Source organism: Salarias fasciatus, chromosome 1 (assembly GCF_902148845.1).
Source record: "Salarias fasciatus chromosome 1, fSalaFa1.1, whole genome shotgun sequence".
In the NCBI taxonomy this organism is placed as follows: Eukaryota; Metazoa; Chordata; class Actinopteri; order Blenniiformes; family Blenniidae; genus Salarias; species Salarias fasciatus.
In genome coordinates this window covers 33354554-33367504 of record NC_043745.1, presented here as the reverse complement: position 1 = coordinate 33367504, position 12951 = coordinate 33354554, and the positions used below count along the sequence as shown (strand labels likewise).

The 12951-nt window shown below is 38.5% G+C and overlaps 2 protein-coding genes across 4 annotated transcripts; both read left to right on the top strand.

Annotated features, from left to right (window-relative positions):
* The first annotated feature begins 482 nt into the window (after window positions 1-482).
* LOC115387147 (troponin I, fast skeletal muscle-like) lies at window positions 483-4541 on the top strand. 3 transcript variants are annotated; one of them, XM_030089765.1, is made up of 6 exons: window positions 483-490; window positions 583-619; window positions 2093-2221; window positions 2821-2910; window positions 3156-3341; window positions 4464-4541. In XM_030089765.1, the coding sequence occupies exons 1-6, from the start codon at window positions 483-485 to the stop codon at window positions 4539-4541; spliced, it is 528 nt and encodes a 175-aa protein (XP_029945625.1). The 3 variants fall into 3 exon arrangements, with proteins under 3 accessions (XP_029945625.1, XP_029945617.1, XP_029945609.1); XM_030089757.1 differs by having other exon boundaries at window positions 4461-4541; XM_030089749.1 differs by having other exon boundaries at window positions 4455-4541.
* Window positions 4542-5426: 885 nt separating this feature from the next.
* On the top strand, window positions 5427-12584 carry aph1b (aph-1B gamma-secretase subunit). The gene is made up of 6 exons (XM_030098059.1): window positions 5427-5698; window positions 6850-7020; window positions 8940-9013; window positions 9653-9775; window positions 9983-10110; window positions 10705-12584. Exons 1-6 carry the CDS (start codon window positions 5586-5588, stop codon window positions 10870-10872), a joined length of 777 nt encoding a protein of 258 aa, XP_029953919.1. The 5' UTR covers window positions 5427-5585; the 3' UTR covers window positions 10873-12584.
* Window positions 12585-12951: the final 367 nt, after the last annotated feature.

Below are 12951 nucleotides of genomic sequence, written 5' to 3'. Positions count from 1 at the left end.
TTGAAAAAATTAAAGTATTCATTAACAAAAGAACATATCGCTTGCATTTAATTTTTGAAAATACTGTGGAAAACAGTGGAGCTCTGTCAATGGACTCCTGTCACAGCTGTGACTAATCCTTAGTCACATACTTTAAAATGACCCAAACCCTAAAAAAAAAAAAAAAAAAAGTCAGACCACTGAACTGCAGAGTCCGTTTCCCAGTCCCAAAATATTACAAGATGCTTCCAGAAGAAAATTCCTGGAGCATTTGTCTGAGGTTCAGCTGCTGCTGTTGCTGACCCCTCCATCCCCTCTGTCTGTGACCAGCACCCTCTGAGGACAACTGGTGGTAGCCCATCACACACACACACACACACACACACACACACACACACACACACACACACACACACACACACACACACACACTATAAAGGGAGCAGAAGAGTGGCTGTGGCATTTCCATTCATCCCTCTCTTGGTCTGAAAGCTGCAGGCAGGATGGCAGAGTAAGTCCACACATGATGACTGGTGACATTTATAATTTCACTGAGAAAGAAGCATTTTCTCATATCTTACCTCGTTTGTTTTTATCATAAAGGAAAAAGATGTCGCTGAGCCGGAGGAATCATCTGAAGGTATGATAGTGTTGACTTTCCAAAAACTGTCCTGATCTGTCATCAGCATGACATTACACATTAGAGAAAATATTGTATTGTTTTGATAAATAATATAAAAATAAACTATTTCTACTCTTTCATATTTATCTCTGGTAAAGAAATAATAATAATAATGATGATAATATTGTAGCCTACCAACATTGAATGTAAAGATTTGTTTTTATGCTGAAAAAAACTTATTTGAATGTGTACAAAATAGTACAAATAATAACATAACGTTGTGAAAAAAATGAAAAAAAAAGTTTTAACCCTGATTGAGTACATATCTGAATAGGACTTGCTGAGTAAGAAAAACTCAGTATTATTAAAAATAGAAACAACTAATATATTTTGGTGCAAAACATTGCAAATTGCTGGAATAAAAGCAGAAACAAGTGTTTATAGGGATTTCAGAGATTTGAGACACGTGTGTCATTATGTTCATTTATCATTCAGTTGTTTCAAAACACAAGAGAGATTCTTTTCATGAGGATACCCATCCACATTTGTCAGTTTCCTCTTGTTACCTCCTAAAAATAGCAGCAGCGATTTAGTATTTCCATTATATGAGGATGCATTATGGAGTCACTGAGTCACAACTATTGCTAAAAATTGAATAAAAGCTTAGAAAATGTGCTGTGTGCATGTTTTTTTTTCTTTTTTCTGGTTTTCATGTCATGACCCAGCAGTTTTAAATCACTTCACGGGTCACTGACCTCCAGGTTTGGCACCACTGGTGGTCTGTAAAGTTTGGCTATTTATATATTTATAAGGGACTGTTTGGACAGAAGTTAATTAAAAACTTTACAGAAGCACATAATGTTTATAACATTGCATAAAAGCATTTAAATGTCATCCAAAATAAAATATGAAACCATTTGATATGGTTTTCCCCATATTCTGAACCTTTAGACAATAAAAAGCAGTTTCGAAGTGACTGTGTTCCCCTGACAAATGTAACAAACTCAACATACTCCACAACACATAAACAAATTGTTGAATCATTAAATGTTTGTAGAGCTGTTTCCAGGGCTTTGAAATATTTTCATTGATCCTCAAGAATCCAGTGCAAATAACTTTGTAACTCTTAGCAAGTAAATGTATTGTTGCTCTAAGAACAGTAGGAGCAACATTAAAATTTAGTTTGCTGAGCACATTTAAGAGTTATAGAACCTATAATAGTCTTCTATTAAATAAGCAATGGGGTGAATTTGTTTTAATGGAAAATGCTACAGACACGACAAAACTTTAAGCCGTCATTGTATCCTATTTCTCAGACTAGCTGCACAAAAATAATGAATAACGGTGAATAGGTAGTGAATGGAATCAGAAATCCAGCATGACTGCATGAATGAGATCGAAAGGAGCTTCTTAATGCACAGATAATAACACCTGTTCTGGTCAAATTTCTGGTGCTTGTGAGACTGAACAGCTTCCTCTCGCTCCTCTCAGAGCCTACTGCTGCAAATCGGCAAGTCCATGATTGAAGAGGAGGCGCGGCAGGCAGAGAAGGAGAAGATGAAGTACATGGAAGAGCACTGCCCCACCCCGACCGTCCCCACCTGCATGCAGGAGCTCCAGGTTAAAAACACAATTCAGTGTCTCCTCCTGCATTCTGACACTAAATAAGTATGACATTTGATTAAAAAGTCAAGGAATAAAGGATGTTTAGTTTTTCATCTTAAAGCAACACTAAGGAACTTTCAGTTTTCATTGATTTTGGCGGCGCCAGTGGACAAAAGCGGTAGTGTTTTTTGCCTGAACGAATACTACAGTTCCCATTTGGACTAGCGCGTGGCATCATAAAATGCTGCTCCAAGTGGCATGCTGTCGGACTGAACTCGCCTACATTTGTTTCCAGTGGCTGTGTGAAGGACGGATAGCGACGAGGTAATGGATCTAATGGTGGCTAAATAATGTTATATCATGATGTGACGCATGCCGTAAAGCAGTCCGCACATTTGGAGTTTTTTAGTGTGCAGGGTTCCTACCACCCTCCTCACAGCTGCTTAGTCCAAGTGAAAGCAATACTGACGCCCTCAGCCCGTGACAGAGGGGTCATTCAACTAGTTGTAAGTCGATGTATCATCACAAAAGATATTAAAATGTTTTATTAAGGTTGAAAAGTTCCTTAGTATCGCTTTAATAACTTTCATCCTTTGTGTGTCCTGCATACTCAGGACCTGTGTAGGAAACTTCACAAGCAGATCGACTTGGTGGATGAAGAACGATATGATATGGAGTTCAAACTGACAAAATCCAACAAAGAGGTGTGTCTTTTACAATTTCCTGGTGACTTCTGTCAGGTTTATTGCAACTTTGAGCCATTTCAAGTCAATAAAAATATAGGTCAGGGGCAAAAAGGAAAAAGAATTATAACTGGCTGGGTTTATTCGACACCATATCTAATGATATTAACAAAGTTAACAAAGTTATAGGCAGCATTAGAAATTAATGCACCTTGATGATTATGAGTTCCGTGCTTTGCTGTTTGAGTGACTGTCTTCTCTGTCAGATCGGTGACCTGAAGATAAAGGTTCAGGACCTGAAGGGGAAGTTCAAGAAGCCAGTCCTGAAGAGAGTTCGGATGTCAGCTGACGCCATGCTGGCCGCTCTTCTGGGCTCTAAGCATAAAGTGTCTCTGGACCTGAGAGCCAACCTGAAGCAGGTCAAGAAGGAGGTGAAAGACGAGGTGCGAGAAGTTTGATTAGACAATGATAAACACTCACACTGTAGCAATTTTTGACCAGTGACTACCAGATCGTGTCTGAGACCGATTCCATGACATAGTCCTGAGAGCCACATCATTACTGCAGGTACTTACCTTCATGAGGGGCCAAAGGTCATTATGTGATCAAACATTTCTCAGTTCACCAGAAAACAAAGAAAAACAAGTAATTTAGATCAAACTAATTGGCGCCCCTTTCAAGGGTAACCAGCAGCACTTATATCCTGAGGGATATAAATGAATAAATATCTTTGAGCATGGTCATACTGCAGGTGGCCTGTAGCAACCAAGCTGTGACATAGGGGTGTTTATTTCACCCCTATGTCATAGGATTGTGAATTTGAAAAGCATGCTCCTGTCATAAAACAGTATGCCTTTGCTGTGTATTTTAGAGAGGACATTTTATCACAGTCCCTCAAACTCACTTTATTGCTATTCAACCATTTGCATGATCAGAATTAAACAACATTCGTAGGTCTCAGACCACATAAGTGTTTTTGAGGGTAAGAATTCACGAGCAAAATAAAAATGAAGTGGAATAAAATAACATTGCTAAGGAGGAAAACTATGTAATAGAATGTATTTCAATAAGATAAGAATTCTTTATTTTTCTTATGTCATCAAAAACAGAATTGAATAAATACATTGACAATGTTCAGTATTGCACTATATTCAGCAGGTGCTTAATGTGGGGTCTGCAGCAGTGCAAATAGAGCAGTGGAACATGATCAGCAACATTTCATAGACATGGGTATGTTACTAAGTTGTTCATGTGCAGTGTACAGTGTTAGATTTTAGAGTCATTTAGTCAAAAAAAAATGTCTTTCTGGATATTTTTCCTGTCTGCAGCACAGCTTCCTTCCAGAGGGCAGAGAGGTGAATAGCTTCTGTGCATGTGAAAGGAATCATCTGTGATCGTAGTTATTTTTACTGTACACAACAAACAGTTGGCTCTTGCCGGTAAAAAAGGGGCTTTAGTGAACCATCAAATCGTTCATAAGGTTTCTCAAAATATCAAAATACAGTAATTGCCTATTATCAGTAATGTGAACCGATCTGCTTCTTTTCGTTACATGTGTTTCTCAGGAGAAGCAGACAAGTGACTGGAGGAAGAATGTCGAAGACAAATCAGGCATGGACGGCAGGAAGAAGATGTTTGAAGCAGAGGCTTAAATTATTATTTTTTGTTCTTCTGCTGTTGACCAGCATCATTAATTATTATATGCCTGCTAAAGTGAGTCCGTGTTGTTTTCATGCTGTACAAATGAGAAAAGGAATACAAAGTGTGGTGTTTTCATATGTTTAAAGGTACTCGCTTGAGGAAATATTTAATTGCTACAGGGGACAGACTGCAAAGACCACATGAATTATTAAATAAAGATTGGTCATTATAAAAGCCAATAAAGTTGAGGTGCTGTTTAACAGTCATTGTGTGTGTTTTTATGGTGAAGTTTGATTTTTGAGAACAATTAATACAGTAACGTTGTGCAATTTTTTTTCTTTAATTTCTTATAACTTTGTTGTAGTTTATGTATTCAGGTTCATTTTTTGTGTGGTGGTTCTGTGTACTTTTCTGGTCGTTTGGTATTTCTCTACAATTTTTTCTATACTTCTTTGTGGTGATTTTTTTTTTTAATGTTAATTAGCACTAATTTGTTTCACTCTGCTAATTTTTCTTCCTTTTGCTGGTTTTGGTTTGTGTATTTCTTGTTAGTTTTTCTAATTTTTGCGGTGGTTTTATGTCTGTATTATATTGTATTGTTTTTTTTTCTTTTTTTCATCTTTTTTGCTGTACCTAAACGCATTTTCTCTTCTTTTTTCATCTTTTTGCAGAATAAGCCTATTGTATTTTTTGTCGTCGTTTTGTGTTATTTTTCAGCCTTTTGCGTGTCTTTACATGAACATTGTTAAATTTTTTTCAGTTTCACTGTACTTTTTCATTTTTTTGCAGCGGGTTTGTGTCTTTTTGTGTGATTTTTTCCATCCTTTAGTAGTTTTGTGTCTTTCTGAACCTTCACGTACTACGTTGAACCAGGTCACGCGACGCCGTGACGTCACGCAGACCCTGTGATAGCCGGCTGATGGAGCTTCATCACCAACAGCCGCAGGAAGAAGCCGCGACTTTATAAAGTTAAAAGGAATCTTCTGCAAACCTCTTCAACCACATCAAGACAACGTGCTTCAAACTGCTGATTCGTCCCAGGAAAAGCCACTAAAATGACGGCCGCGGTGTTTTTCGGCTGCACCTTCATCGCTTTCGGCCCAGCCATCGCACTATTCCTGTTTACCATCGCCCGGGAGCCGCTGAGGGTCATTTTCCTCATAGCGGGGTGAGAGTTACTCTTTCACTCATCATACCAGATTGAATGTGTTTCTTTATTTGTCTCGGCAATAAATACACCGGTACCACTCACTGCCGGAATGAGATAAAGCTCGATATTCGGTACAGCCAGTCAGCTAGCTAACTTACCACTTCCTTAGCTGTCTGCTGCTACAATTAGCTTCGATTTCCAGGCTTCTTCATCCTCATCCTTCACCCTGGTTTTCTGTAGGATTTTTTTGTAATAACCACCCACACAAAGACAGTAATTCACGCTACTAGATTTACAGTGCTGTGATATATGTGGTTTTCCACCCGTAACCAATGCTAAATTAGCATTTTGGCTACAGACCGAGAGGTGTTTAAGAGTTTACAGTTTTGCATCTGCTTGTAGTTTTTTCACTGTGGATGTTGATCGACCATGTTTGAATGGGTCCTCGGTTATGGTGTTTCTACTCTTATAAATGAGCCATATCTGGAGCCTGATGATTTATTGAGAACTTGGAAACATCAACAGAAACATTTGATGTTAACAGCCCCAGGTTGCTTCCTAATCCCAGGAATTAAAAAGCAAAGTGGAAGATGCAATAACAGATAATCCGATAATATTACAAGTATGTCTTGTCATCTATGAAGGCCAAAGCATCCATCCACCCCTCTTTCATACTGATTCAAACAATTCAGGACCGACTGGACCTGATTTCAGTTGACTATGGGTAAATGGAAGAACACACTCCAGACAGATACAGTCTCAGTCACATTCACAACTTTGGGCAATCGAGAGTGACTATCAAACCTCACGTGCATGGTTCTGACCAGTTGGGTGAACTGGAAGTTCTTGGAGAAAATCAACTGACAATGTGAAGAACATGCAAATTCCAAAGAGAAAGCCTTGCAAGGGGCAGCTTGACTAGAGAGCTTGTTGTGCCGTGAGGGAGCTAACAAGTATGCATCCTTGCAGAAGAAACATTGTATTTTGTCTTATTAGAAACTAATTCAAATTGGTAAAAGGGCTCTTTTATATAAACTGCAGATAAAGGTTGACATTTTGACATCTGACAAAACATTTTGGGACAAAAATGAAACAAAAAAGTACTGTTGATGTGCTCTGATTAAATTTGTGTCCTTGACTTTTGGTTTATGCTTTACAATTTCTTTCAGGGCATTTTTCTGGCTGGTGTCTCTGCTGCTGTCATCCCTGGTGTGGTTCATCTCGGTTCAGATCAGTAACAAGGAGAGTGCGGCTCAGCAGAAAGGACTGCTCATTTTTGGTGTGGTGCTGTCGGTCCTGCTGCAGGAAACTTTCCGCTTCGCTTACTACAAGCTGCTAAAGTAAGTACCCGATACAGTGTTTCACATAGTGTAAATTAAGTTGCTCTTATCCAGGGTAAAAGCAACCTGCACTCACCGGCGTAATCATTAGGACTGAGCAAATTGTTTTCAATACTCTGCATCTCCTCCTAGTAGGGGTGCAAAAAACTGAAGCATCGTTGCACTCAAGCAAAGTACAACATGAACATGGTGAACTTTGCAAAATATGTAAATGATGGTGGAGATATTTCACATTTTATTGTGGAAGTGGGCAGTGAATGTATGTACACACAGATGTTGATCATCAAACTTTGCTCCCACAGTGCGAAGTCTTGCTGATTGTCACAAGGCTTGAGAATTTTAAGTAGTTTCTATTAATTTGTGTGTGTGGTCCCTACGTAAAAACTAGCCAAGTTTATGGTGCAGATAGTAATGTCTCATTGTGAAAACCGCTTTAAAAAAGGAAAGGCCAAATAGACAATCATAAAACACTTTTCAAAAAGTAAATGCTCCTCATAAAGCTTCCCAATTGAGGAAAAAAAAAATCCTACTTAAACCATCTTAGATTCACAGCATAAACAAATCTGAGAGACAGTTCATGTTTTTGAGCATTCTGTGGCCACTAGAGGGGACTAAAATTTCATGAAGTCCAGTGTGGCTGTAACTGTCCAGTATTTACTGTAACACCATATGGACCTCGGTGAGGGGATACATGCATTTCTGTTACTAATTTCAACAGGTCTAGTCATATCTGTGAATCTCACAGTTTTGATAAACAAGGCAACATCAATGCATATTTGTGGACATTATCTGAACAACTGAAGCAGTTGAACACCGTAAGATCAGAACAGGTCTCACTTTCAGGTGTATCTGAGCAAGTGACAACATGTCATGAGGTTGTAGAAGCCGTGTCATTCATTGATATTGTGAAGGCTAGAGGAAGGTGCACATTCCTGTAGCACCTAAATCAATATTCGTGTGAATATGTTTGATGACTGTTTACGGTTTCATTTAAAAATATATTTGGGTGTGGATATTTTCACTTTTGATGTGATATGTGTTCAGATCTGGTTTTTTTTTTTGTTTGTTTTTGTTTATCTTTGTGATCACTGCTTTTCTTAGAGAGTACAGTCACACCTTTCATAAAGATTCTAATGAATTTGTTACTCAGTGCATTCAGTGTGCAATTAGAATTATTACTGAAAAGCAATTGCTGCTTCCCTTAAGCAACTCTTGTAAAAAAAAAAAAAAAAAAAAAAAAAAAAAAAAACACACCAAAAAAAACAAACACAAAAACCGAAAAACAAGGACACTCCAGATGGAAATTAGCTGTGTAGCTATAATCTGGTGCAGAACATCTCTGTCTTGAACTTAATGTCTCTGTGCATTGTCCCTTCAAATAAAGACTAAACTAAACTAGGATACAAACTGATAAAGGTGAATTTCTTACATCATAAACACAAATCCAGCATAATTAGAAAACTCAGAGAACAAAGAAAACATTCAGGAAATAAATATAGATGTACTATCTTGACTCCACAAAACTATTCCTCTGTAGATAATCAGAAGCACAGGTGTACTTTATCATTGTTCAGGTTAATTCAGTCTGTTGTGCAGAAATGAAATTGACACAAGTCATACTGAAGACGATAAAGACGGAAACCATTTTTAAGATCTATAAATTGAAGTACAATTACATCATGAGGTGATTGGATTCAGAATGCTTTGGAACCACACCCTGCTTTGTAGTTTCAGCTTGTGGAGGAATAGCCTGTCCCACTTCAACACTGTCGTCCTCTGAACTGTTGAAGGCTCTTTGTTGTGGCTCAGCTCTTCTTTCACTAAGTGACAATCAGATTTCATCTTGATGTTCTTGTTCACACTGAATGATATAACTAGGAATGAAGACTCGGCGTAATTTGTTTTGTTTTTTCCTTCAGGAAAGCAAATGAAGGCCTCCTCACTCTCAGTCAGGAGGAAACCATGCCGATCTCCATCCGTCAGCTGGCTTATGGTACGTTCACTCTTCAGCTTCAGTCGGCACAGTGGTGACTTGTCCAAACAAATCAAAAAACAAACTTTCACTTTATAAGTCAGGTCTGGGAATCGTTCAGTGGCGAACATGCAGCCCTTTGCTGTTCCTGACTTCTCATCCAGGTTTTGACAAAATTTGACTGAAATAAGAATTTTGCATATGGCAGCTTATTTTTTTCTTGTGTAGACAATTTAAACTTGTTCATTTACCTTTACTTATATTTGCTGTTTTTTTGTTTTTTGTTTTTTTAAGATCTAGCTTATCAAAATCATGCAACACAGTTTCTAAACGTTGTATCTTCATATTGAGCAGATACTGCTGGAAGTTGTGGCTTCACCCACTTTAGTAGTTGTTGTTTCTCATCTGACCTCTTTAGGAAAAGGAATTGTCCCAGAATCCAAAGCAGTACTGGAAAGCTACCTATTAGTTTTACTTTAAACACTGAACCTTTTTAAGAGTGGATGAGCAGAACAAACTTATTCTACACAAAACATATTTTTATCTGTTTTGCTGTTTCTTTTTCATCCATCCGGAATACTAAGAGGAGCTCATATCTTCTGCTTTGAAATCTTGCTCCACCCAGTCTGAATGTTTCTTTCATTGTTGTTTGGCCCTCAGTGTCCGGCCTCGGCTTCGGTTTCATGAGCGGAGCGTTCTCTGTGGTCAACATCCTGGCGGACTCGGTGGGCCCGGGCACCGTGGGGATCCACGGAGACTCACAGCACTACTTCCTGTCCTCAGGTGCCTGCACAAATACACACACTGGTTGAAACTGTCATGGATTTTCTCAAGGTTTGACTCCCATTTTTATTGTAGAATAAGAGCACAGTCCATAGGCAAGATGTTTTACTGTTCAGTTGGAGAGCAGCCGTCACAGTAATTTCAGAAAGCGTCTAAAATGACTCGCTGAAGTGGCTTTGCACTGACTCTGTAAAGTCTTGTTTTCAGCTTTCATGACCATGGCCATCATCCTCCTACACATGTTCTGGGGCGTGGTGTTCTTCGATGCCTGTGAGAAGCAGCGCTGGTGGGCTGTGGCGGCCGTCGTCATCAGTCACCTCGTCGTGTCCTGCCTGGTGAGTGGCTGAGCTTTGGCTCCATGCGAAGGCTGAAAACATGGCTTCCAACAGCCATCTGCACTCTGAACACACAAAAACAACAGCGTTAACTTCAGCTCTTTGTTTAAACTATCCTTCACTTTAATTACTGTTATTTTTTTCTTATATAATTAGATTTTCATTCCTTTTTGTTGTGAACCTTTATTGTTGTTTTAATCACTCAATGTGTAGTTAATAACGATCATATTATTCTTATTACAAATGATCATGAATACCCAGTTGTATGAAATAAAACATGTGGTAATTATGTTGTTTTTACTGTTTAGATGAGACTTTTTGTTGCTCGTTCTGTAATGTAACCAGCAAAGTTAAAACAAAAACTGCATATGACTCTTTTTGTTCCTCATAAATGTGGCATAATTTATAAAAGGGATTAAAAATGCTTTAAGTGTACTTGGTTTAATTACCAAAAAATTAAAATTAAACACACGTTCCCTTACTCTATGTGCTATTTTTTATTATTTCAAAGATGTCTGATCAGAAACTGATAAAGAAACGATGTTGACTACCACGTTATTACATATGATTGATTTCTGCATCGCCTCGTTGCAGACCTTCCAGAACCCCGAGTACGTGGCCAGCCTGGTTCCCACCTACGTCATCATGTTCCTGATGGGCGTCTGGGCGTTTTACTCGGCTGGAGGTTCCCTCAGGAACCTCAAACTCTGCCTCACCTGCAAAGATAAGGACTTCCTGCTGGCGAACCACCGGGCCAGATAACCCAGCACGTCCAGGCAGCGTGCAGGACTCTTTATCCAAAGACCACCGAGTTCACACACACACACATACGCACATGCACACACACACACTCACTCACTCAAGAAGGAAGGAGTGCTGAAAGTTAGTCTGCTGTACTGTCTAAAATGTGTAATAATGGATTCTTGTGTTTCATCTGTTCAGTCTGTTTGATTGCTGATGTCCTGATGCTTCAGAGGAAACAGACTGGAGATGTCTTTGCATTATGATCTTAAAGTGGCAGCACTCTTTCACATCCTTCACATACACTCATGTTTTTAACTTCTCTGACAGCTATCTACTGTCAACTATGTCCAGCGTTTTTCCCACATGTGGATTTTTTTTTGTTTGTTTTTGCTGCGAAATATTTTGTGTAAATAATCATTTTTGAATGATCGTGATCTGTAGATAGTGAACCATTTTTAAATGATGTCTGCTCTGAGTAAAAACTTGTTAGTGTGCTCACACTTATGCTTGGTCCAATTTAAAAACCAGCCCAGTTGTGACTGTGTGGTCCATCAGTGGAAGTGTGCTTGCAGCTGCTTCCAGATTTGATTGTCTGATTGCAACAGAGTTAACACACAAACACGGTGTCCTCTCAGCAGAAGGTAACTGATGTGCACAGCGATGGTATCTTGTCTCTGTCTACATTTTGAGATCTTCATCCTTTCATCCATCTGTCTTCTCTGCAGCTTTATGTTGTGGAAAGTGGCTGTGTTGGGTGCTGGAGCTGATTCCAGCAGAGGCAGTTTACAAACACACACTCACCTTTATCACCGGGCTGCTTTTTAGAGGTACAACTAACTTCTTATCTGGAGAAAACGGAGAGAACACAGAAAGGCTCAAAGAGACCGACTTTGAGCTGACAGCAGTCACCACGACAGCTTTGTTCAAATCCCAAATAACTTTTTAAGGAAGGTATGTTTGAAAATATACATCTTCAACCATTGCTGAGTATAGTTTTGTTTCTTTACCTAATGTCATAAAGTGATCTTGTAACACCAACCCCACCCTTTTTGCGCAGAACCAATAATTATACATGACGGATGAACACTGTATTGTTGAGGCTTTGTCCAGAGTTCCTTCCGAGTGGACCAATCAAGAACATGAGTGGTTTTTGTGCGTTTTATCCAAGTTAGCTCAAGGTCACAACCTAATTAGCTTCTTAAGACTTCTGAAGTGAGAGAGCCACTGAGTGATGTGGACTGGGACTGAACAAAAATTCAGATTTATCTTCAGATCTTATAGGATGAAAATATTCAAAAGTTGTCATCTCAATGCAACTGAAGTCTAAAAAAAATGATCTCCCTTTAAATACAGGGTTGCAGACACTATTTGTTTTAAAAACTGTAAATGTGAGCACATTTTTTTGGATTGCTTGGTAATCTCTGAATGTTTCTTTGTTGCCTTTTTTCTTTGTTGCAGGTTTTTGTGGATGAGTGAAAGGAGCCGATGTGTCAGGCATATTAGGAATGATGAGAATGAGTGGGCTTTTCTTTGCAGCTGATTGTGTCCTGTTTATTAATCACTTGTACAGTGTTTGATTACTTTTCATCGTGTTATTTGTGGATAGCAAGAATGTTGGTTCAATATGTACATTTTGATGATGGTCCTGGCACTTTACTCCATGACTGAATCTGAGTTATGTAGAGGTAAAAAGGAAAAAAAAAAAGACTTTGGGTTGCTGATTTATTAGGTACTCTTAGTTAAAACTACAACCTCCATTAAATCATATTTAGGTTTTTTCTAATTGTTGAAACTGCAGAAGACGAATTGGTTTGAACATTTTCAGGTCAGTAAAGTAGGAGAAACCAGTCAGTGATGCAAAAATCAGAAACTACATTAATTACAAGTTTCCTTTTGTTCAGTGTAAAATTTGAAATAAAAAAAACTTTTCAACTCATCTTGTGTGTGCAACAGTTTTTTTTTTCAGTTTCTCCAGCAGTTTGTGCTAATTTCTGTTTTCAAATATGTATTTATAGATCTACTTACATCAGGCTTAATCGAGTAACTTTAATTGAGCATGTTGTGTACACACATTGATGTGAAAGGAATCAAAACCTG